Source organism: Rhopalosiphum maidis, chromosome 1 (assembly GCF_003676215.2).
Source record: "Rhopalosiphum maidis isolate BTI-1 chromosome 1, ASM367621v3, whole genome shotgun sequence".
In the NCBI taxonomy this organism is placed as follows: Eukaryota; Metazoa; Arthropoda; class Insecta; order Hemiptera; family Aphididae; genus Rhopalosiphum; species Rhopalosiphum maidis.
The window spans coordinates 85408880-85433087 of NC_040877.1; the positions used below are offsets into that span (position 1 = coordinate 85408880).

The 24208-nt window shown below is 26.3% G+C and overlaps 1 protein-coding gene across 1 annotated transcript in view; it reads right to left on the reverse strand.

Moving 5' to 3' along the window:
* LOC113556062 (protein O-mannosyl-transferase TMTC1-like) overlaps positions 1-24208 on the reverse strand; it is a 99034-nt gene that overhangs the window by 18169 nt on the left and 56657 nt on the right. The window contains exons 11-14 of the mRNA XM_026960785.2: positions 14027-14170; positions 13527-13726; positions 11491-11626; positions 8299-8476 (exon numbers count right to left, since the gene is read on the reverse strand). Coding sequence (XP_026816586.1) covers positions 8299-8476; positions 11491-11626; positions 13527-13726; positions 14027-14170 — 658 coding nt within the window. The remainder of the gene's footprint in view (positions 1-8298; positions 8477-11490; positions 11627-13526; positions 13727-14026; positions 14171-24208) is intronic.

Consider the following 24208-nt stretch of genomic DNA (forward strand, 5'->3'; position numbering starts at 1 on the left):
GTTGTTTTAACATTTTTGTCGGATTTTGATAAAAATTGTCTATATTTAATCAAAAGGAAACCTTTTAATTTCTTTTGACCGTATTAGGAGTATAATCTTTGGCATGTTATAATAAACTAATGAAAAATTAAATTTATTATATTTACTATACTAAAGCATACATACACTCGACATTATAAAAATTCGTTTACCAAAACAAGAAATTTAAATTTGAACTAAATTAGTTCATGTTTGATTACTATAATATTATGACTATATGAGTACTATATGAGTGGAAAGCATCAAAAGAGATATTTTAAGATCATAGTAGTTAGACCGTTATTATAGTGGTTAAGCGCTCAAAAGCGTTTTATAGTATTTTAGTTAAAGGCAATTCGTACAATATTCCGGTCAAAAACACAATAAAAATATACAAGATGCAAAAGAGGAACAATAATGATGGTCAAAGGTTCAGAATATTAATTTAATCAGCAAAACATCTCATCTTAAATAAATAAAAAAAAAACTAGTGTAATTTAAATACGCTGAGATGAAAGGTGATTCATGGTAAAAATGTAACAAGAAATTATTATTTCTTCATTTTTTTTTTTTTTTTTTTATGTAATAAGAAAAATATGTATTATATACAAACGTAAATGGATTATAGTTGCCTAGCATACTATTCAGAATGGCATTTACTAAAATATAGTAAATATGATTAAAACATTACAAATCACCCAAGTATATAATTTTAATGTAATCCAACGATCATGGATACATCCTTATAAAATAATAAAATAAATATTAAACTTTCGTTTATGTCACGCTGAAGAAATAATGACGACTTCTATATTGAAATAGAACCTAAATCCTAATTGGTATTGGATTTCATCATTTCCGATTTATTGCAACTACATAGAGAGGTATGAGAGAAGAATGACTAGATTTTATGTTACATATTTTCCAAGGAATCGACGAAATCAGAATTTACTATACGTATAAATGTACATAAAATGGTTTAATGAATTTTTTTGGCAATGCTATTGATTCCGAGTTTAGTAGTCTGTACCCAACGATAGGATGCTAACAAAGTAATATTGTGATTCGAATGCTATCCAGAAATAGCAATAAAAGCAACAAATTCAGAAAATTACATTTTCTGACGATTTTAGTTATGCAAAGCACGTAAACAGTGTTGAACATCGATATATGACTACGAAATATTTTTTTTCTATGGTAAAAAGTTTGTATTCATATTATATTTTTTGAAACTATACTTAAATATAGACCCTCCTTATTTAAACCTTATATCGGATGATTGCTTTACGTGTTATATTGAAAAAAATTCAATAAATATATTGGAATTCGTTTGCATAATATAGTAGTTGAAATACCAAACTTGATTTATTTTATAACTAAAATAAAATCGAATGTATAAGTCTATTTTGAACTTAAATTAATTAAAAACAGATTAATTCCAGGTAAATTTAAACAGTTTTTTAAACGATAAATATTTATTTAGTAAATATAAAATATTTTAGTTACGGTTCGGGTATTTTTTGTGATAGTAGTTTAGTTTTAAGGGTAATACAAAAATAAATAAATAATAATAATAATAACTTAAATTTACTAACTAATGAGTGTAACACTTCTAAATCAGTGATGTCCAACCTTTTGGGAAACTTGTGTCTCATAATTACTTGAGTAAAAATAATTATAGTCCACATTTTCTAAATGCACATAACTACAAAAGGTAAATGCATGATATTATCCTTTTTTTTTATAATAAATTTTATTAAAATTAATAACTAAATTAATAAATATTAACATATTGTAGTAATTAATAGTATGTATAATTATTAGCTAAATATTCTTGTATTTTATTTTTGATATGACGTATAGTTTTGTATACTTGGTATAAATTTCTTTTTTTAATAGTATAAATATAGCGAGTACGTACTATCAATCGATGGTTTTGGAATTGAAGGGCGGGTAATAATATGTATCGAGAGTTGTAGCCTCGATGTAGGTTGGATATGCTTGCTGTAAACGGATCATATAGCAATGTTTTTAATTTCCATTTGGCACTGTGAGAATATTTTTAGAAATACGAAATAATATCATGATGGTATATTAAAGCTAATAAATACAAAATATATTATTATTTTTATAGGAATCAATCTTTTGAGAAATCTGATTCGTCCAAAAAAATTGTTAGTTTCATGTTTTATTGCATTTTTTGATTTTTCGTATTATTTAGAATGGATATTTACAATTAATTTTTAATAACGATGAATTATTATAGTAATCAATAGAACTACATTAATCTAGACTCTAAGACATAAAATTAATTTAATTTTTCTGAAAGTTTTGGTTTTTAGGAAGAATCGGATTATTCAATAATTGACTGATTCAATCATTTGGTAGTCAATTACAGTATGATTCATTGTAGTAATATTAAATTATAAAATATATATAAAATTGAAATTAATAATTGCATATATAATTTTTGACATATTTGATAATGTTCAGGTAACAAAAAATTACGATTCTTTCAAATAGTTAATAATTATGGTAGAATAATAAAAATAGCTATTATGTTATAATTCTATAAACAGAGATTAAATATAATTAGTAATAATCTGTGTCTGTTATACTCATTTTGTATACTTTATTTAGTATATTTATTATTTTTGATAAACATTATATCATATTATCATGTTAAACATTAATAAACTTTTTTACTATAGCATTAAAATTGCAAAAAAAAAATATAAATATTTTAATTATTGTGCTTATTAAAAAATATAATTCGAGTTTATATATACATATTATATTTTAACCTATTTACATTCTTTTTAATATTATAAAATTAAACGTCATATTCAATGTTAAATTTATATAACGTTAAAAAAAAATACGTGATATTTAGATGTTTATTATAGTTTAATATTGTGTATACAATACAACAAATTATTTGATTGTTTATTCAATTTATATAAACAAATTGTTAGAGTTAAACTTTCAACTTTATAACAGAAAAAATCTAATTTCTTAGAAATATTTTGTTGGAAAAACATTCAGTTAATTGGAAGTCCATAATATGCAAGTTTCGTTATAAATGTCATCAAGTTACTTAAATGAATCACACTACAGATTAAAAAAATGTAAGTTATAACTTTATAAGACACAAACATAATAAAAAAAAGGTTGGAATACTAATATATCTGTGTTATATCTACAGTGTTAAATGATAAAATACAAAATATTATTGTATACCGTAAACAAGTATCGTTTCCGATTTTAATTACTTTAAATATCGTACTTATTCAGTCAGTATTTTAATAAAGATAATATATTCTAGTAAATAAACCACAATAACCTAAGTCTAGACAACAACATCATCTCGTTTATAGTAGATACAAAGAAAATGAATCGTATTATTAATTGGAGATTTACTATCATACGGTATTAGGAATCTGAAAATGATTTTGTATAAATAATATAATAATTATTTAATCTGTAGTGAACATTATTTTAGCAACTATTTTGATATTATGATATAGATGTGTAATGCATTAAAAACAATGCGTTAGTATACTAATGTTTATTGTATATAATAATTGTTATAACTTAAAACATTTCAGGACTTACATAAAACAGTGAGAAAATATTCGATTATAATATAATATATTGTTATTTTGTTAAATGTGCAGTGCTTCCGATCAGTTGAGAATAAATATTACGAAAGACGTAGGAAATATTAGAGTAAAATAATCACGTATTGGTTGCAAATCAAAAACTGAAAATTAATGCAATTCAAGATCTATAATACTATACTTATTATCCATAGAAATTCTATTAAAAAAGAAATTCAATTTTTTGTTGAAAAATTATATAATATATTGTATTAATATAATACTAATAATAATAATGTTAAGATATAATACGAATTCGTTGGGTCATCACTTCATAATATTATTATGCTTAGAGTGCTCAGACACAGGCGTATAAATGTTTGAACGTCGACCGTGGAACAATGTTTAATATGGTTTTTTCCAATTCATGTTATCGGTTCCTTTTCAGGAATTCAGCAGGAATTGGCGTATGAACACATACAACTATAATATTATACTATAAATAATTAATTATTTACGTGTGGTATCTACAGTAGACTATAAATCAGTCATCGAAACGGCGAAGTAATTGGGTAAAATATACATAGGAGACAAAATAATGTGTAATCACCAAAATTAAACTATAACCTAAATAATGGTTTTTAGAAAAGTTTTTAAAACTCATTTCATGACTTAGAAAAAAATTAAAGTACCCAAGTTAAGCAAAACTAAGCAGACAAGTGTTCATTAAAAAAAATGTATTATATTTTGTCTAAAAAAAAAAAAACATGTGATGATAATCTTGTAATCATAATATTAATTAAATAGTATTTTTGTGTTATTTTGGTAATCCAGATAATGCGAAACGTTAACAATTATATTATGTCAACATTATACAAAAGCAGAAACTTTAAAATTTACTTTAATGCAATAATTTGAGGAAAAAAACAGTTTTGTGTTAAAAAAAAAAAAATTATGTTAAATAATTTCATTATTTATTTTGGAATATTTAAAGATTTCTGCTAATGACATATCTTTGGGATATATTTACCCGTTCAAAAATTTCAGGTAAGAGTAAAGAGTAAGTGCATGGAATTGACTTCGATTACCATTTATTTGCAGTAACAATACATCTATATTATTATTATACAATTATTAAACTAAATTTTTATTTCACGTGAACATTATAGTTTTCTATACAACGCTTTTTGTTGTATTTTATGCATATTATTTTTCCACGTCATTCTGGTTAGACGTTGGCACATGACGTAATGTTATCACATTTTTTTTTATCTCACGTGTGACTTGTATATAAATTATTATTTTACTCTATTCATTACAATGTACTATATACGACGTACGAGGGATATAGGTATGTCAAGCATCGTCAAAACACACACAACACGCACGCTCGCACAGAAGTTCCCATTCACGGTGGCGTTAAAGGACTTGTCGCATAATGTTTTTAGACATGCGGACACAAACGTTACGGTTCGTTACAGCGGTATCTGCAGTCGGGCCTAAATGTATAATAATATATAGTGTACGGTACCGACATACATAATAATATTTTATACCTATACCACATTGGTCGAAAAATAAAATTGGCTCTAATGTTTTCCTGTTGAGTATAAAAAATTAATGACGATGACTCGATACAAGTAATTAACGTAACGGTAGTCAGTAAACAAATAATATATTTTGAGCCATGTGCTAGGAAATAATACATCGCGTTATATGTTGTCAGTCGTGTTCACAAGTACTCATATACCCTATTCATAATTATAATAATCTTGCCTGGTATTATTTTAAAAATCTGATATACTTAATATAAATTGTAATTTATGTAAGAAAAATATTTATTTTTTAAGTTCTTATACAATTTAAATGTATTTTTTTCAACTAAGAAAATTAAGGTATTTAAAAATATAAACCTCAACTATTATTGTTCCACTTATGATGGTTTCTGTAGATCCCCATGAACTGTTATAAATTTAATACTTAAAATAACCTTAAATACCAAAGTAAACAATGTGATATAGAACTAATTTTTCGCATTAAACAATTAAAATGTTATGCTTAGTATAGACATTTAACCTTGCAATACATGTCACAGAATCCTATTACTAAAACATGATGATTGATGGGAAAACGATACTATACACGAAACGTTCGTATTGGAAAAAAGTTGTGATGATACCGATTACTGATCGGTTTTTTTAATAGCCTTTCAGTCGTAAATTTAATAGAATTACTATAAAATAAATGTTGTGATATATTCTTTACTTGAGTAATGAGGTACCAAAACAGCGAACCAAAAAGATGTGTAGATTTTTCATTGGCAATAAAAATCGTTTACTTATAATTATGATTACATTGCATTACTACTACGTGAAAGTAAAACTACATTATTTTGAAGAGTAAATTAATTTAAATACATCAACGAAATTAACAATTATATCGCTGAAGTGCAATATGACGCCTTAAAAGATTAGAATATACACTCAACTTTGAACCATATGTTGACAAAGGAAACAGTTTAATTGCATAATTTCAGATACCTACTTTTTATCGGTATGGCAAGGAAGATAATAAAGTTAAAGCAACAAAAAATGAATTAACTTGATTAAATATTAAATAAACTTTTTAAACAAAACTCGTTTATTTTTTTAGATGCAAATAATTAAAAAGTAGCTCGTTAAAATTAAAAAAAAAAGTTTAAATTAACTCTGTTTTAAAAATTCTAGCTCGTTAAATCCAATCCTTAGTCGCTGGTGTAGTATATTACGCGTAATATACACGAATAAGTCAGCACACTTTCAAATTCTCGCTGATGTTTCTTTTTTATTTTATCACATTATCATATTTACAACGACAACGAGCTGTACTATTACGATATACGAAAAGCTTATTTTTTTTAAGCTAAAATAATAAATTATAATAATAAATGTTAATCGATGTAGGATTTCCGAAATAAAAAAAACAACGGCAAATCAAGTACAACACAGCCTAACAGTTTACAGACATAACCAGTAAAATAATTATATATAATGTCTTTATATTTAAATAACCGAGATAAATTGCAACATATTATATGACGTATAGATAAAACATTTAATTTTCTTTTACACATTATAGAATATAATAACAACAAATAAATGCGTAAAGGATAAAATTACCGTTAATATTATACTCTGTATATTTGATTTGATATTAATATGCATAGAATACCTAATTGTGTATTTTATATTTATATAAGTATACAATAATTAAAGGTATATAGCACTGAGCTCACTAAAATATTTTATTTTTTCAAATGCTTTAACCCCAATAATATGGGTTATCAAATTTTCAATTATTACTTAAACGGTATTAAACCAAAATTTTGAGATACCGTTTAATACTGAAACAGCAAGATACTACTACTAAAATGTTAAATATTTGTTTTTCAGTGGACACCGCATTGTTTAAATACTATGTTGATAGGTAGTATACATCAAATATTTATATTTAATTATTTTATAGCGATATTGATTTATTATACATCAGTATAATATGACAGAATTATGGTATCGTTAATGATATGTATGATAAATATTACGATATACTATATTCTATATTTCTGTTATGGTATACCAATATCACGGTATTTTAGTTAATTATATCGGTTTTATGGTATTCCAGTACGTATCAGTATGGTGGTATACTGTCACCATACCAATACATACTTTATAATATCTAAAATGTAATGTTGTACCAATTATATAACTCAGAAGAAACCGGAAAAACGGAAAAATTCTGTGACGCGTTTTGTAAAATTGAATAAAAAAATAAGTTAGTGGATGTGAACATTTTTAAAATAATTTACAATGTTGTATATTAAATATTTAGGGTGCTTGACAATTGTTTAAAAGAATTGTTTCCAAAAAAATTGTTTGGAAAAAAAATTATAGTAATGACTTAAATTATACGATTCCCTTGAACAAAAATTACATATTTAAATTATCAAAAAAAATATTATGTTCTGAAATATTATAATATTATAAAATTATATTTATTTAAAAAAGTAAAAACTTAAAAATAGTAATGAAAAAAATAAGTATATTTGTTTTTATAATGATATAAAATTATTAAAAAAATATATATATTTTCAAATATGTTAATAATTTTTGAGAAAATAAAATTTTACTTTAAAAAAAACCAAGGTGGTAAAACACCAATGTGTAAATTTACTGTTAAACTGAATCCAAATAAATGTCTAAAAAAAAAAATAATATTAACTTTTCACATTTTTTTTTTATATACTTAACAAAAACATGAGACGATACAAGATCTTAAATAAAATCTATAGTAGATAACATCCTATCTCAAGCATTTTAAAATAATTATGAATTAATAACTTTTTAATAGATAATAGGTATGTGTAGTATATGTGTAAAACCACGGTTCTACAGTCCTGTGAAATTATTTGCTGATAAATCAATTTATTTACACCATCTTTACTACAATGTACATCGTGTTATAATTTTTCATTCATGGAAGGTTGCGTGGAATAAAAACAAATCGGTAATTGGGGGGAGGTTGAAATGAGTTAAAAAAGTATCACTCTTTATCACCATTCGCCGTTTCTACCACTGCCCGTCACAGTGACTACACGCGCATGCATAATAATTATTCTAGTCATAACAGAGGTTAAACGTACGTTGCACATTGACATTTTGCCACCGGCGTTGCGTCCTCGTGGCGGCTCGCCAGCCGAAGGTAGTGGTGCCGTGGTTTGGCCCTGTTTGTACAGCTGCCATCCCTTGACGTAGAGATCGCCGGCGAACACGATCCGACCGCCGCCGGGCACCGAGTGTCTGCGTCTCGTCGACTGCCACCTGCACCACAACAAAGGTCGACGGACCACTGATAATTATTAGGGCTTTTGCATATTGTCCGCCGCAAGCGGATGACGTTAAATTAGATTTACGACGAAAAACCCGCCTTTACCGCACCTTGCACTGTTGAAACAGAAAAATATATACGCCAACGATATTGCAGTAACCCTGCAGAGTGCAAAATACAACAGTAATAATATGCGAACTTGAAGACGGGTTAAAAATGTAATTTAAATAGTTTGAATTATAAAGCAAAATAATGTATTGTTATCTTAAAATGCTACGAATGACCTACGTATTACATTAAAAAAAAATTTAGGTATTAATAACATTTCGTATACAGTAAACGGTTTATTGCGATATTAATGAAGCTTTGTATGGGCTGCAAGCTAATTCTGTAAACTGTAGCTTTTTGTATGGGACCCATTTCAACTTTTGCATTTAAGTAAATTATTCTAGTAAATACAATAATTCTTATAAAATATACGTTTTACAAAATGACACTTTGCTATAATGTACGAGAAAATAGTAATTTTATTTGATTAAAATAAATGTATTATATAATCGATAATAATTTCAAACAAATAAAAATAAAATCAATAGACATAGATTTCGAATTTAAATCAAAGTAGGTGGATAATTGTAATAATTATACTTTAAATTTATTTATGTAATGATGATCTATCGGCATCACATTAATGTTTTAGTATTTTTTGATGAACCGAATGACATTGATTTCTATTAAATATCTAACATTTGTACAATAAAAATATGTTTACAATTGGTTGATAGAAAAATATGAATCAATAAGAGCTAATTTTTTTTAATTTTTAATTTTTTTAACAACTACATTGTTAACGGTAAGACACCCAAAACTAAGAAGTATTTAACTGTTATTGTTGTTCGATCTTTGTTATAAGTAAATAAATACAAATATATATTGAATACTTTTATGTATTGAAAAATTATGATTAAACCTTGTGCAAACTATGTATTCAAAATTATAAAATTTATTTTTTTATGCTGTTTATAAATTTTTATTTATTGTTTTTAATTTGTTTAATACAAACATATAAGTGAGATTAAATTGAGGAGTTCAGGGGACAAATAAGCCCTCTTGGTATTTTAACTAATATAGAAGACGTACTTAAAAGTCCAAATTATCTATAAAGATTACATAATTTTCTTACATAGAATATTAAAAATGTTAAGACTTTTTTAGCAGACTTGTATATATAAATTGATTGAATAACAACAATGTTTTAAAAGGTTTTTTTAATTATTTATAACAAGTTGAACTTAAAAAAAATATAATACAAGTAATACAACACTAAAATATAAATAGTCAATTTTTTATATTTAGTTTAGAACTTGATTAGGGATGACAATGAAAATAAAATCTACATTAAACGTAATAATTATTACTACAACATGTTATTAATTAACATTATTTTTAATATTAAAAAGTAATAAATAATAATTATTACAATATTATTATATATGTATTAATACAAACATAAAAATAAGACAATCACCTATCACTTTTAACTTTAAATCAATTAATCCACTATTATAGCCATCAGATATTTCAAACAACAATTCAATATCCTTCTTTGTTCATCCATATTTATTCATTTTTAAAAATTGAAAAAAATAATAAATCAAGTGTGACAAATCACAGATAATACAACTTCAACGCGCGAGAGCGTAATAATGAACTATAATAGTCCGTGCTACGTAGAATAAAATTGTGATATAGTGTATAATAATAAATAATATTATACAATATAAAATTATTATCCAAATGACTAATGGGGATTTTATGTCAAATTTAGTTTTTGTTAAGAAAATTGTATTGATGATAAAATAAAATAGTTTATAAATATACGAATGTGTTTTTCACTGAATCACGAAAACAGTATGACATTAACCGGATTTCTATCTATATCCATTTAAACTAGCAATTTCTAAAAATAGGTTATCATAACGTGATAATATCCATTATGTTACCCATTAGGTATACAGAGAAATATCTAAACTTAACCCTATAGAAAAACTAAAAATTTCGAATATTTAATAACGGAAACATTATAATAATATGTTTATAACGTATATCGAAATATTATTCGCATGTATAAACGTTATATTACGTCTTGTTAAACGAAATAGGTTTTATTGAAAATTTATGTTAAATAAAACTTTATTATTTTTTCTGTATATTTTTAATGTTTATTATATAACTCCACATAAGCAATATTATAAAAATTATGCGTATGCATGATACAACGTTACACTTACAATTATACAAATAATGATTTTAATTTTTAAATTGAAATTCAAAATTATTCAAAATATTATAATGCGTAAACTAAACATAAACATCATTGATATTTTTTTTATTATCATTATTTGTTTTACTATAACATTTAAAAAATATTAATTATTTTTTATGAACATTTCAATTGTATTTTAATTAGCAGTTTGCACTAACATGTTATTCTTTAATTTTTTCATGAGATAGAAGTAAAAGCATAAAAGATGCGTACATAGTATATTACATAAAAAAGTAAGAATAATATTTTATTCATTTTTAACCAAAACATTTTTCTTTCGAAACAAAAATAATAATGTGTTCTATGTACCTATTAATATTAAACTCAAGACACATAAACTGAATTTAAAAATGTATGAAATGAAAAATGAATCGAATAATCTAGAACTACTATCTTTATTTATACGATCAATTAGTTAAATTAATTAAAACCGTTTTATTCCGGATAATATTATATTTATTATTTTTGTTATAAATATAAAAATAACGATATTAGATAGTAAAGGAAAACATCAATAATTTATTAATTTTAAATTATTATTGATAATGCTATTTGTTAAAGTTGTTTGTGAAATTTAGCTATCTCAATAGTAATTCTAATTTATAAAATATATATAATCATTAATACATGTTGTAACTAAAATTATTTCTTTTTAATTAAAAATATAAACATGTATCTTACCATGTTATAAGTCTGTAAACTCTGGATCTTTGCCCTCGATCTCTAAGTACACGGGCTAAACCTAGAACAGACTCCCTGTGTTCCATATTCACAGCCATGGCTCTTTTATAATAAATTAAAGCCTCAGCCACACGACCTAGAAAACAATTATTTAATCAAATATACCTACTAAAATATGCATGTAATTGCCTTCAATATTATATGCGATTCATAAATAGATAGGTATGCATTAATATTTAATATTTTAATTAATTAAACTATATGAACTAATTGAATTAATATTGAATTCAATTTTACTTGGTAAAATATATTTTATGAAACATGGCAGAGTGATTATATCATCTATACGTTTAGTAAGTTGGATGGCTACTTATTCGACGAAAAATATACTATAGTTTATTATTATTAACTACTGTGTTGGTAAAAATAGTAATAGTAATTTTATTAATTTACTTTAAGTGCCTTTTCCCTGGTTCTTTTATGTTTATTATGATTTTATTTTCTAAAAAGAGATGACATGTTTCTTACATAATAAGGCTTCATTACAATATTGGCCTTACTTTATATTCGATTACATAAGAGGCTTTTCTATGAGAAATAAGGTATATTTCTCAATAAAATAATTCTATTGTCGGATTACGACAAAACGGGAAAAGGTAAAACGTACCTATCATCCTTTACAATAGGATTTTTTTCTCCATAGATAGTTTATATTGAAGAAGCCAATTATGTGTTTTTGAAGTTTTTTTCAGTTAAATATAAACGAAGTCCATTGTTCATAATATTAACTCTGAGGTTAATTTAAATAACTTAAGTTTAACAAAATAATATAGGTTAAGTTTGAATTTTTTATTTATTTGTGTCTAATATTAGTAATATTATTTATTATATTATTTAAAAATAAAAATCAGACCATTTGTGGTTCTTATAGTATTATAATACGCATATAGTATATTAAGCATATAATTTGATATAATTTAGTTTTTTCATCAAGCGTTTCATAAGTTGTAACACAAAATAAAAATAACAATAAACTTTATTACTGTATTTAAGCATGTTTTTTGTATGTAACGTATCATAATTATGTAGTTAAAAACGTGTAAATTTACTTAACATATACACTTGATTTTTTTTTTAAATTACATTAAATATTAATTATAACAATGGAAAAAAAATAAATCATATTTTATAATTTGCATAAATTATTAAGTACCTCATTATTGTCATTTGTTGACAAATTTTAATAATGCTTATTGAATTAATATTTTTAATTTCAACGTTTTACTTATATATGAAATTCAAGTTACTATTTGGATGAGTAGAAAATAATTAAATCATTTGTGAACAGTTTCAAAAGTTTTATATAACTAATTTCTCTCGATGAATCCATTAATTAATGATATTCATATTTTATTTAGTGAATACTGAAAATCAAACTTGCTTTGAATTTACTGTCTGATTACTGATAAAACCATGTAAAGTTATTCTTATATTGTATAAGTTATTTATTTGTTATAAATTATATTGATTTTAATGGTGATTTTATTTATGAAAATTAGTTTCTTAGGTATTGTTAAAAATAATAAAATTTCATTACCTAATATGAATTCGTTTTTTTTTTTAATGTCATTTATTTCTTATTTTTTACAAAAGATGATTGTTCTAAATTAATTTTATTTTGAACTATGAAACTGAAATACATTATGCATTATATTTATTTAGGTATAATAAACTATATTTATTACAATATTTTGTTGTAACAATTTTTCAAAATTATTTAAAAATGAACCAGATGCTATTATTATAAGAACCACATAAAGTTTTCAATTCATTAATAGTAAACATTGATAAACGTTCAATTTAATTTATACGATATACATCCAAGGGTCTAGGTATATAAAGTGATGTATAGTACCGAGGTTCAAGACTATTTTTTTATTTTCATAAATCACTTTAAATATATTTGATCAATCGATAAAATATATACTGGATAATACTATACGATATTCTCATATAAAAATGTGTACTGTACTCACGGTTATCACGAAGCCAACGAGCATAACGCGCTTGATGTTCTGGGTTTTTGGGCTGGTAGGCGGCAACGTGTTTTAAAAGTCGCCCAGTTTGGCTTCCCGTATGCAATTTGGCCAATAACAAGTATGCAGCTGTGTAACCGTTGTTTAGCATAAGACATCGTTCCAGCATAGCCACTGCATCTTTGGTCCGGTTCATCAATCTAACGTTTATTAAAAGTTAGATATATTATATTGCACATATATACGTATATATTGTATTTGTATGTATCGTGTATTTAATTAACAATAATGGATAATATTAAAAATTATAGCAATAGTAGTAGATTTTTCAAAGAAATAATAATACACTCTTTTTTACAGAGTTCCTAAAATAATCTATTTTGAAATTTTAAAATTTAAAAATGTTAAGTAAAAAGACTTAATACGCAATACCCGGTGGAACTACACGAATATGCTCTTATCTTTTCAAAAAAAAAAAAAAAATATTAAATAGCTATTACCTGTAGACTTGACCCAAGTTGTAATGAGCGTTAACGTGCCCTGGCGAGTATCGGATTGCGGCTAAAAAGTGATGTTCGGCATCCCTGGATCTTTCCATCAATGTGCCTAAATTGTTGTGTGCACTCGCATAAGACGGCCATAACCTAGATTGTAAAAATGTCCAAGGTAAAATACATCTCTATTTAAAAATACATAAGCTTCAATAGAAACAACAATTCAAACAAATAGTTTATAATTCTATTAATTTTGTTTATACAAGTTTTAATTAAATAACTTCGTGATTCGTCATGATCAAGTCTTAAATGCAATTTAACATAGACAATGCATAAAATATCATTATACTACAAGTTATGTCATGTGCGGAGATAATATAAAAATAAATGCAATGAATTCGCTAATATCTGAGTTTTATTATGAATTTTAGACTCGTTTAAAGTATACAAATTACAATAAAATTATTTTATTCGACAAGGGACAAGGTAAATTAAGGTTTCTGGGTAGATATTATGGCAAGTTTTCAGCTGCGTCTGATACAAACCAACAGAAGAACAATAATTATATCTGTTTAAGTGTATTCATATTATATAGTGGATATATGTTTTTATTCATTGAGGGCATTATACACGTAAATCACTGTTATAGATGAAGAAAAAATATTTTTAAAAATAAAATAATGTATAATTTTATATTTTTCTCTTTTCGTATTCATTCACCTTTATTTATTATTGAATAGTGGGTTAGACGATTTTTTTATCGAGAACGCCGAGTTTTAAGTGAATATATTTATTAGAAATTTGCACGATACGTCTTACGCGCCACTACGCTATACACAATATAATATTTCCGCCATACAATGCTAGAACATCGACTATGTTTTTTTTGTTCTATTTTCGTTTTCACGCAGCAGACACGACTCGAACATTTGGCCGAGCATCACAGTAATAATATTATGCAAGTAAGAATAAAACACGTTGTCTGCATCCGACACGACTTACTATGTATAGGTACATCGTATATCCACCGTCATCGTTGCCTGGTTGACAACTACGACGACAACGACAACGAAGAAAATCGATTTGTCTCGCGCTGTTTGTCCGCGACTCTAATGGAAAAAGTGTCATCGGCGGAATCCAATTTTGGACTCGTCACAACAATACCACACACACCCACTCACTCTCTCTCTCACACACACACACATACGCACACACACACACACACACACACACACACACACACACACACACACACACACACACAGACATACTGCGTTTTTTTTCGCCATATGTTGACATAGTATTCCTCTCCATCTGCGAGCAGCGAAAAACCTCTTTACACTTGTTTGCATAACCACGATAGCAGTTTGCACGCGCGCGTGTGTATATCATATCAATTCGCTTATCGGTTTTGATCTCCATATAATGCTTATCGAGAAAATATAAAAAAAATATAACGAAACACAAACCGTTGGTGTGCACTATGCTAACATAATAATAATAATAATATGTAATATGTTAACCCGAAAATCTCTTGTTCGACAGCACGCCTTTTCGCGTTTACGTCATACGCATACATATAATCGTACGGAGTCTCGTTCGTCATTTCGTGATATCCCGTCGACGTCATTAGATGGTTGACACAAACGAGGGTATATATATAATCCGATATCAGACACACAGAGTATTACGTTATGTTCACGAGGCGACGAGTACAGCGTGGCAAACGAGCCGATACGAGAAAAAAAACGTCTATTCGCCCTATCGTCGGCTGAGGCGGCGTTCTTTTTTTTTTTTTTGACACCCTGTATACAAGATATTATACATAAAAATTATTATAATATTCACCTGCACCATAATCCCACCACTAAAGCTCTCGTCTCCACCACTACGTGTCTGTTCCTGATTCATACACACACTCACACACACACACACACATACACATTGCGTATGTATTATACGGCGCGTAAGCAGGTTAAATCTATAATTTTCGTTTTTTTTTTCGTCGAAGACCAAAAGAGTGATGGATGACGTGTAATAATTTCAAAGGGCTAACTCTCATAAAATGGGTCGTTTCATCTTTTTTTAAGCTCCGTGTTGACTGAGCGTTTTTACACGGTGAATGAATAGTTTAATATAAGTGTCCACACCAGATGGTTTTTGTCGAGGTGTAAACGAACTTTTTTTTTTTATATATAGATCAGCAAATTTAACATGCATGTAGTTTTTGTTCGTTACCCTTCAACCACGTGCATCTACTAATTTTTATCTCGACTTTATCTTAAATAACCACAATTTATTATTATTATCACGTGTGATAAAAATTAAATTATTTAACATGTATGTTTGTGGAGTGGACATTTTTATAATTCAAGGTAAATAAACACAGACCATAGAAATTGCAAATTGATAGGTAATATTAAATTCTATTGGTAGTACACAGCTCTATTTCTAAACTGTGGATAATACTTTTTTTCTTTACGATAATGTTAAAAATAATCTTAAGTTAAACTCCTATAAATTATATTTTAAATATTATAGTAATCAATTATCGTACGATATAAAAAAAAATAATAATAATACAGACTAAAGAACATAATATTTTTTACGTCAAACAATTCAATATTATAAGTTGTAACAAACTAATTCTACATTCCGTTTGAATTTATTGTTAAAGGTTTTCATTGCATTTTTAATATCGTGAAGGAAAAATGTGTAGTAAGATGAAAATGAAAATTTAAAATGTACTAGTACCAAGCACTAGTGTATGTACCATTGATATAACCAACATATGTGTCACGTCTCACACAAATAACTTTCATTGGAGTTCTAATAATAATAATATATATTATAATATACTTGTATTAGAATTTATCACTGAAGATAAACCATTTATTAGAATATTACATTTGCAACATCATTCAAATTTCAAGCAACTTACACTTTTGTAAATATTTAGCTTGAATCAAAAACTTCAATGTGCATCTATAAATATAAAATTTATTTTTTCCTAAACATATGATATATAGTTATACGTCGAAAATTGAATGCGTAATATATCCATTGGGATCCATTTTCTTCCTTCTTTTAAGTCTTTAGAGTTTCATATTATTCATTCTGGTTTTTTATTTCTATTTTTTTTTTCCGGCACGCAATGCGCCGCATATTTCCGGTACGTAATAAAAGTTGAAAAAGCGTAAATGTGAATGTATTTTTCAGCTTCTGTGGTTTCCTCTCTATACCTCTTGATTTTCACACACGCGGGCGTACACGTATGTTTATGAACTGCCCGTCTGCACATACGCACTCGCGCGTAATCCATCTAGGCGTGGCTTTTGCTCAACTTGTAAATACGAATTCGTTGCCGACGGCTTATTTTATTCACAACCCTCTGCTATGTAGTACACAGACATATATTTTCTATAATATATACACACACATTACTCACGTCTCTCACTCTCGCGTATATTATATTATGCACATGCATACATGTGCTGCCATTGCATTGCGTGGTTATTGAAACCGCGGTCCGGTAACATCCGGTGTGAACACGAAGAGTGCCTGAATAGTTCTAATGTTTTGAAATGTTTCTCATCTTAATCAAATATATCATACTATTATACACCACGATGATAATTATTTGCAGCATGTCAATCAAAGAATAAATTATCATTTTAACATTAAGATTATGTTTTTAAATATACTTAGATAAGATTATCAGTATAACAATTATAGATATTATTATATTATTATTATGTGTTTTATTATATATTTTTCTAACAGAACACACTATTTTTAGAATAAAATATTCACTCATCGTTTTTTTTCAAATGTATCTAATTATCACCTATGTTTATTATTTATATAAAGTAAAATACACTTTTACAATAGAGATGAATCTAGACCAAAAAGACTAGGTTCTAGATCCTATAACTATTGAAAAACGAATTCTGACCGGAACCGAATTTCAATATCTCTGAATAACATGAACCTATATATTATCAATAGAAAAATATTAGATCTTACTATGATTTTTAATTTTTTTTTTTTTTGTTTAAATTATATATTATTATTTTATTTGTGAATACAAATTAAACTGATATTAAGCTGAAAAAAAATAATAAAAATACTGTTACTGTTTAATCCTGACTTTAAATGGAGTCATAATTTTAAATAAAATAATAATAAATTAATAATGATATATTTATATATATATATATATATATATATTTAAAATTAAACCGGAACTACAACTATTTCATAAAATTATATAGTATCAAAACTAGATCCAAAACCAAAACAACTAATCATTGATTTATGCCTAACATAGTAATATTGTGTGAAATAAAAATTACTTATTTAAATAAAATATATTATAGGTATATGGCTCATTAAGTTATAATTTATATTTTATTTAAGAATATAAAAATACACCCAAATTGATTTTTTTAATATAATCATATTTTTTTAAAACTATTTTAAAAATTAAATTCAACTGTGACAATATTTGTTTAAAAGATTCAAATTTATAAAATACATAAATATATAAGAAAATAAAATAAATTATATAATGTGTTGGATATCTAAGAGGATAATATCAGATTTAAATAGGTGCAAACAATTGTTGCGCTGTGGTTACAATTTAGGGCAATTGAAGATGGCATGGTTAATATAACGAATCGTAAGAATGTTGAGGAATATTCAATTTCATGAAAGTTTATATGAATTTAAGCGAAGTATGATGTAGCCAATTCAATGATAAAAGAAGATGGTAATGTATTTCCTAGATAGATTATAGTTGTTAAATCAGTGTCGAAGTTAAAAATACTTCTATATCAAGTGAGCAATAGAAAAATAAGGTGAGAGAGTTTCTCAGTGTTTAAACTGTAATTGGGTTATAAAAACCCTGAAGTCGAGATTGATATTATACCTTGGAATTTTGAATTATAACTTATAAATTTATATGAAATGTATTTAATAATACACCATAATATATGAGATGTTTTTAATATTAAAGTTAACTTTTATAGACAATTGTTTGTTAATAGTTTAAAGCGGTATCTGAAATAAAAATAGCTGATTACTTGTGTGATCTTCAATATTTATTTAAATTATAATTAGTAAATATTATTATTTTTTCTAATTGATTATTTCAATAGTTATTACAAATACTAAAACATGTTCGAATTATTATTCTATTCAATTTGATATTAAAATAATAATTAAATGCAAAATGTATTATTTTAACTGAAATTTAATATATCAAAATAAAATAAGGTCAATGGAAATGAACTCATATCTATACGTATTACGAAATTCATGTACATTTATCTAGTTTCCATTGCCCCAGGGAAAAATAAAACCCCCCCTGTATTTAAAATGAGGTGGATTTTTTAGTTTATTATTTATTATTATATTTCATATAGAAAAATACTGTGCTTGGTCAGATCTCCTGTTTCATTGAATTACGAGCCTCCTGGTCCAGACTCAGATTACCCATTAAAGCAACTATATAACAGAACATTTTCCTTTGTTTAATAATTAAAAAAGTATATTTATTATTTATGTTAATAATTTATGTACAAATGAATATACAATTACGTATATTATTATATAATAATATTAATATTAGTACATACATATTAATATGTATACTGTATAGCGTACGTGAGCAAAACCTAATCGGTAGCGTTACTTTAAGCATTGAGTGAAATATTTTGAATTCGCTTGTAGTCAAATTAGTCAAATTTAAAATTAATTATTAAATATTTTTTTACATAAAATATAGATAAAATGTTCACAATGTATAACAATAATATTAAAACGTATTATAATTGTCGTCATTGTCGACCATTATTGTTTTATGTACGGAAATTTAATGTTATTATTTTTTTAGGTTTTTCGTTATAATTTTTTATACTATAATTTATATTATATTTAAACATTAAGTAAACTTTATGAATTGAATTTGGTTACAAAATAAGACAAAATTAAAAAAGCTAGTTTTATAATATTTTATTTGATTGCATTAAAATTAAAAAAGATAAAATAATTTCTAAAGACTATAAGCGAGCAAATTATAATATAATAAATGTATGAATAAAAATAAAAGTTATTAATTACATATGTATTAATTTTTTTGCAGGTATATTTCTCCAGGCAGTTAAGCCCGAGCTTGGAACTGACATAATTGAATAAAACAAACTTCTATAAACTCCCTTTATTATCATATCAAATTAAAAAAAAAAGTATTTCGTTGTTTCATTTGACACATTTTTTGTTTTAGTTTTCTGTAAAACGCATTTTTATAAACTCCATAGGTTATATAGTATATTATTCTGTTTATAACTCTACATATAGTATAATGACCTTATTTCACCACATTATTTTTACTTTAGCTAACACGAATATCTATTATAAACTTTGTGCATTTGAAATCGATTTTAGAACCTATTTACATGTTTTATTTTACTGTGAAAAATAAAAAAAAAAACATATATTTTGTTTTTTTTTTAAATGAACTACTTTCAATATTTAGAATAGAAGGATGTATTAGAACGCCACCATGTATTCCGTAAGGAGTTACGCCTTATCGATTTAACGGGGATAAAAATATATACTCGTATACATAAATAAGAATACTACCACTCCAACATACAAATACATTTAATCCTAAGAGCCATTTTAGCAGGTGATGAAAAAAACGAGTTGAATTGTAATGTAAAATGTGTTTGTATTTTTCAGGCTTCAAAAAAAAAAAAAAAAAAAAACCATGCATATTATACACTCTAAATATGATGTTGTCAAGAGACAAGAACTAAATCCACAGCCATAACAATGCGTTTAGTCTGTGCGTCCATTTATGTTAACAGAATCCGGTACGTGAACTTCCGAGGAAATGCTTTGAAAGTTTTGGTGATACACGTGACGACGACCACGAAGACCTCGAAATTCATCAATTCCACGTACATATAGACGTACGTTGTGTAAAACTATTGGAAACGCAGTAAGTAACTAAATATATTATATTGTTACAAAACGAGCGAGTTTAAACCAAACACACATGCAGAAATCCCGTGAACTCTTACAAGCGACGTAAACGATTTGACCGGAGTAGAGAGGGAGGGAAAAAAATGCTAAAACAATTTTTTATCCGAGTATTTTCACTCGATGCTAGTACACAACAAATTCAATTTCCCCTCATGCCGTTGGCGAAAAAGGCACAGAAAAACATTCTATACCCCGACCAATCCACCCACTTCTCCTGGGTATAGTTTACGCATAGTTGACATGTAAAACGAGCAAGGCGGTAAACAAAGTTCAGACGGCGGCGGCAGCGTATATTCTATTTCATCGTCTTGACGTGTATACATCCAGTGTGTCGGCGCACTGCACGAAATGACACGTAATTTTAAGCATGAACGCTCTTATCCCATTTCAGTCCAACATCAGTCGTCCACCCAACCTACATCCTTACTATCCACACAACCACTACTTCTGCTTACATAATATATGTATGTGTGTGTGTGTGTGTGTGTGTGTGTGTGTGTGTGTTTATATATGCGTGTATGTGAGTTCTCATTGGATCATTGTATTACAGTACTGACGCCATAACACGAAATATTGCTTGAAACATATTGGTGGGAAGGATTTATGAATCGAAGTCCTTCGCGAAACAACCGTTATCCCCTCCGTTACCTATCTCGTAATACAGTGATATAACATTCGAATACAAAATGATTACACGACTGCGTGACGAATGTACACCACGAGGATCAAGTTTACACAACCACTGCCGCCGCCACCATTACCACCACCACCCCTGCACGCTTGAAAAGGCTCGACGGGAATAATAATAAGACGTTATATTATTATCCCGGCCAAAAGACGCACGACGAGTCTACGAAAAATCTGACAGTAGAATAAAATTAAAATATTATTCTGGGATTATGTATAAACGCACAGGAGTTCCATCGAATAAAATTACATTTCACCTTTATATGCGAGTGTATCCTTCTGACACTTGTCATTCGTTAGATAAACATAAAATAACTAAAATTGTATTAATGACAATAATGGATATTCTATGCGTGACATATCTTACATTTAAAACATAAATATAAGTTATAAGCTGTGCGCAAAAAAAAAATTACTCATTCGTTAAAGTTTCAATTAAATGTTTAACAATATTATTTTAATTTTTAAGTGAAAAATAAATGCATATAAAATAAACATAAATTATTATTTATCATAAAATAATAAATAAAGCGTAATACAAACATTGAATTATATATTATATTCGTGCACAGGAAAAATAATACATATATTTGAAAAAATAGAATTTAAAATATGCTGATTGTGTGTTCATTCGCAAGAATCACTCAACTTTTTGGTATTCAAATCAACAACAGTTATTATAAAGTTTTTAAAATGTTGATATTGTAATTGATTGCGAGCTTCTGCGACAAACGACAGTTGGCAAATATGAATTGCTAAGCTATAGGAATTTAAAAATATCGAACTATACACTGAATACTATTAAACAAATATTAGATAATTCACAGCATTGGTGAACAGAAGTAACAATCACTAATAATAAAAAAGTAAAGTATTCATAAGGTACAAATACAAGTACAATTTTAAATAAAGAAAACCTATGAATTATTCAAAAATAAAATAAAAAGCTCACGCAAAAGAATACATCTTGATAAAGTATGAATTAGAAATGTTTAAATCCCTCAAACAAAACGGAAAATCGTTCACGATAATTAATTAGTTGGAAAAAAAATAGTAAATAGTAAAATAATTACTGACTAGTTGACGGTATAAAATACGGTTAAATACTTTGTTCTTAATGAAAATCAAAAGAAAATAATTTCAGAAATATAAAATCGATATGTGGTAAAAAAAAATAAATAATAAACAGGTGATTTGAGACGGTTTGTGTTAGGTAATGAAGGTTTTCTAGATAGAAACTAGCTGATATACTGGTATATACTACTATAGTTCTATAGTCAATAGACTGGTGCAATATGTCGATAATATTATAGTTTATTATGGAAGAAAGTTTCACGGGACTCGGGTGTGGTGCGAAGATTGAGCCGCTATTAAGTTGATGACGGGTCACAAACCTCGTGTAACGACCTGACGTGCACTTAACGTTGGTTGCTAATGAAGACTACAAACTCTCTTCTCTGTGCCCTATGATCGCTGTTATATTTACTTAAATCAACACAAGGTTATAATATAAAACACCTCTCAGAACTGTGTCTTAGTTGGTTATGATGACAATGTACTCAATCGTTTATCGTACCGATTCGAAAAATATTTTAACGCAGTTTAAAATAATAATAATAATAATAATAATAATAAAATAAATATAATATTAAGATTATGAAGGTTCTACATATGATATTAAAAACAACGATATAGCATTTAATTGGTAAAAACGTTTCCGTTAAAATAATAAAATTAGGTACAGCTAAAAATGCTAAAATTCATTTGTGTAATTAATTATATTTATTTTTTTCGCATCAAAATACAGGCATATAATTCTTTCTAGAATTGATTGGATTATTTATATATATTTTTTTTAAAAAACACAAAGATATTACCTTTTTTGTATCAATGTTTGAAGTATAAATTTGAAGGTATAAACATTGGCAAAAAGTTTAAATCTTTTTTAATAACTGTATTTTTGACGGGAGTTATCAAATATTTCAGTTTTTGATTGAAATAAGGTATGTTGTATTTTCTATAATATTGACTCATATTTTAAATATTATAATATTTATTAAAAATTAGATAATATTTGGTAGATAAATTATTGATTATTTCAAAATTTTTCAACTCTCATTTTTGTTTAAAATATAATACGCATTTTCAGGATAAATTTCCAACAAAAAAAGATAAAAGAGTTTTATCTGAAATCTTCAGTTTAATGAGGGTTTTTGAGATGTTTACGATAATAGTCGAGGTATTTGGTGGTTTATGCTTGTCACTGCAGTTGTAGCATTTCCTGTTTTTGTATTTATACTTAAGTGGCCTCTAATGGACTTCTTTTGCTTTTAAGACATAATAGTTTATTTCAAAAACTTAACATTAGGTCAAGAATTTGTTTTTTTCATTGTATTTCACTGAGCAATAAATCGAACTAAGCCATTTGGCATAATGTACTAGTAGTAAAAA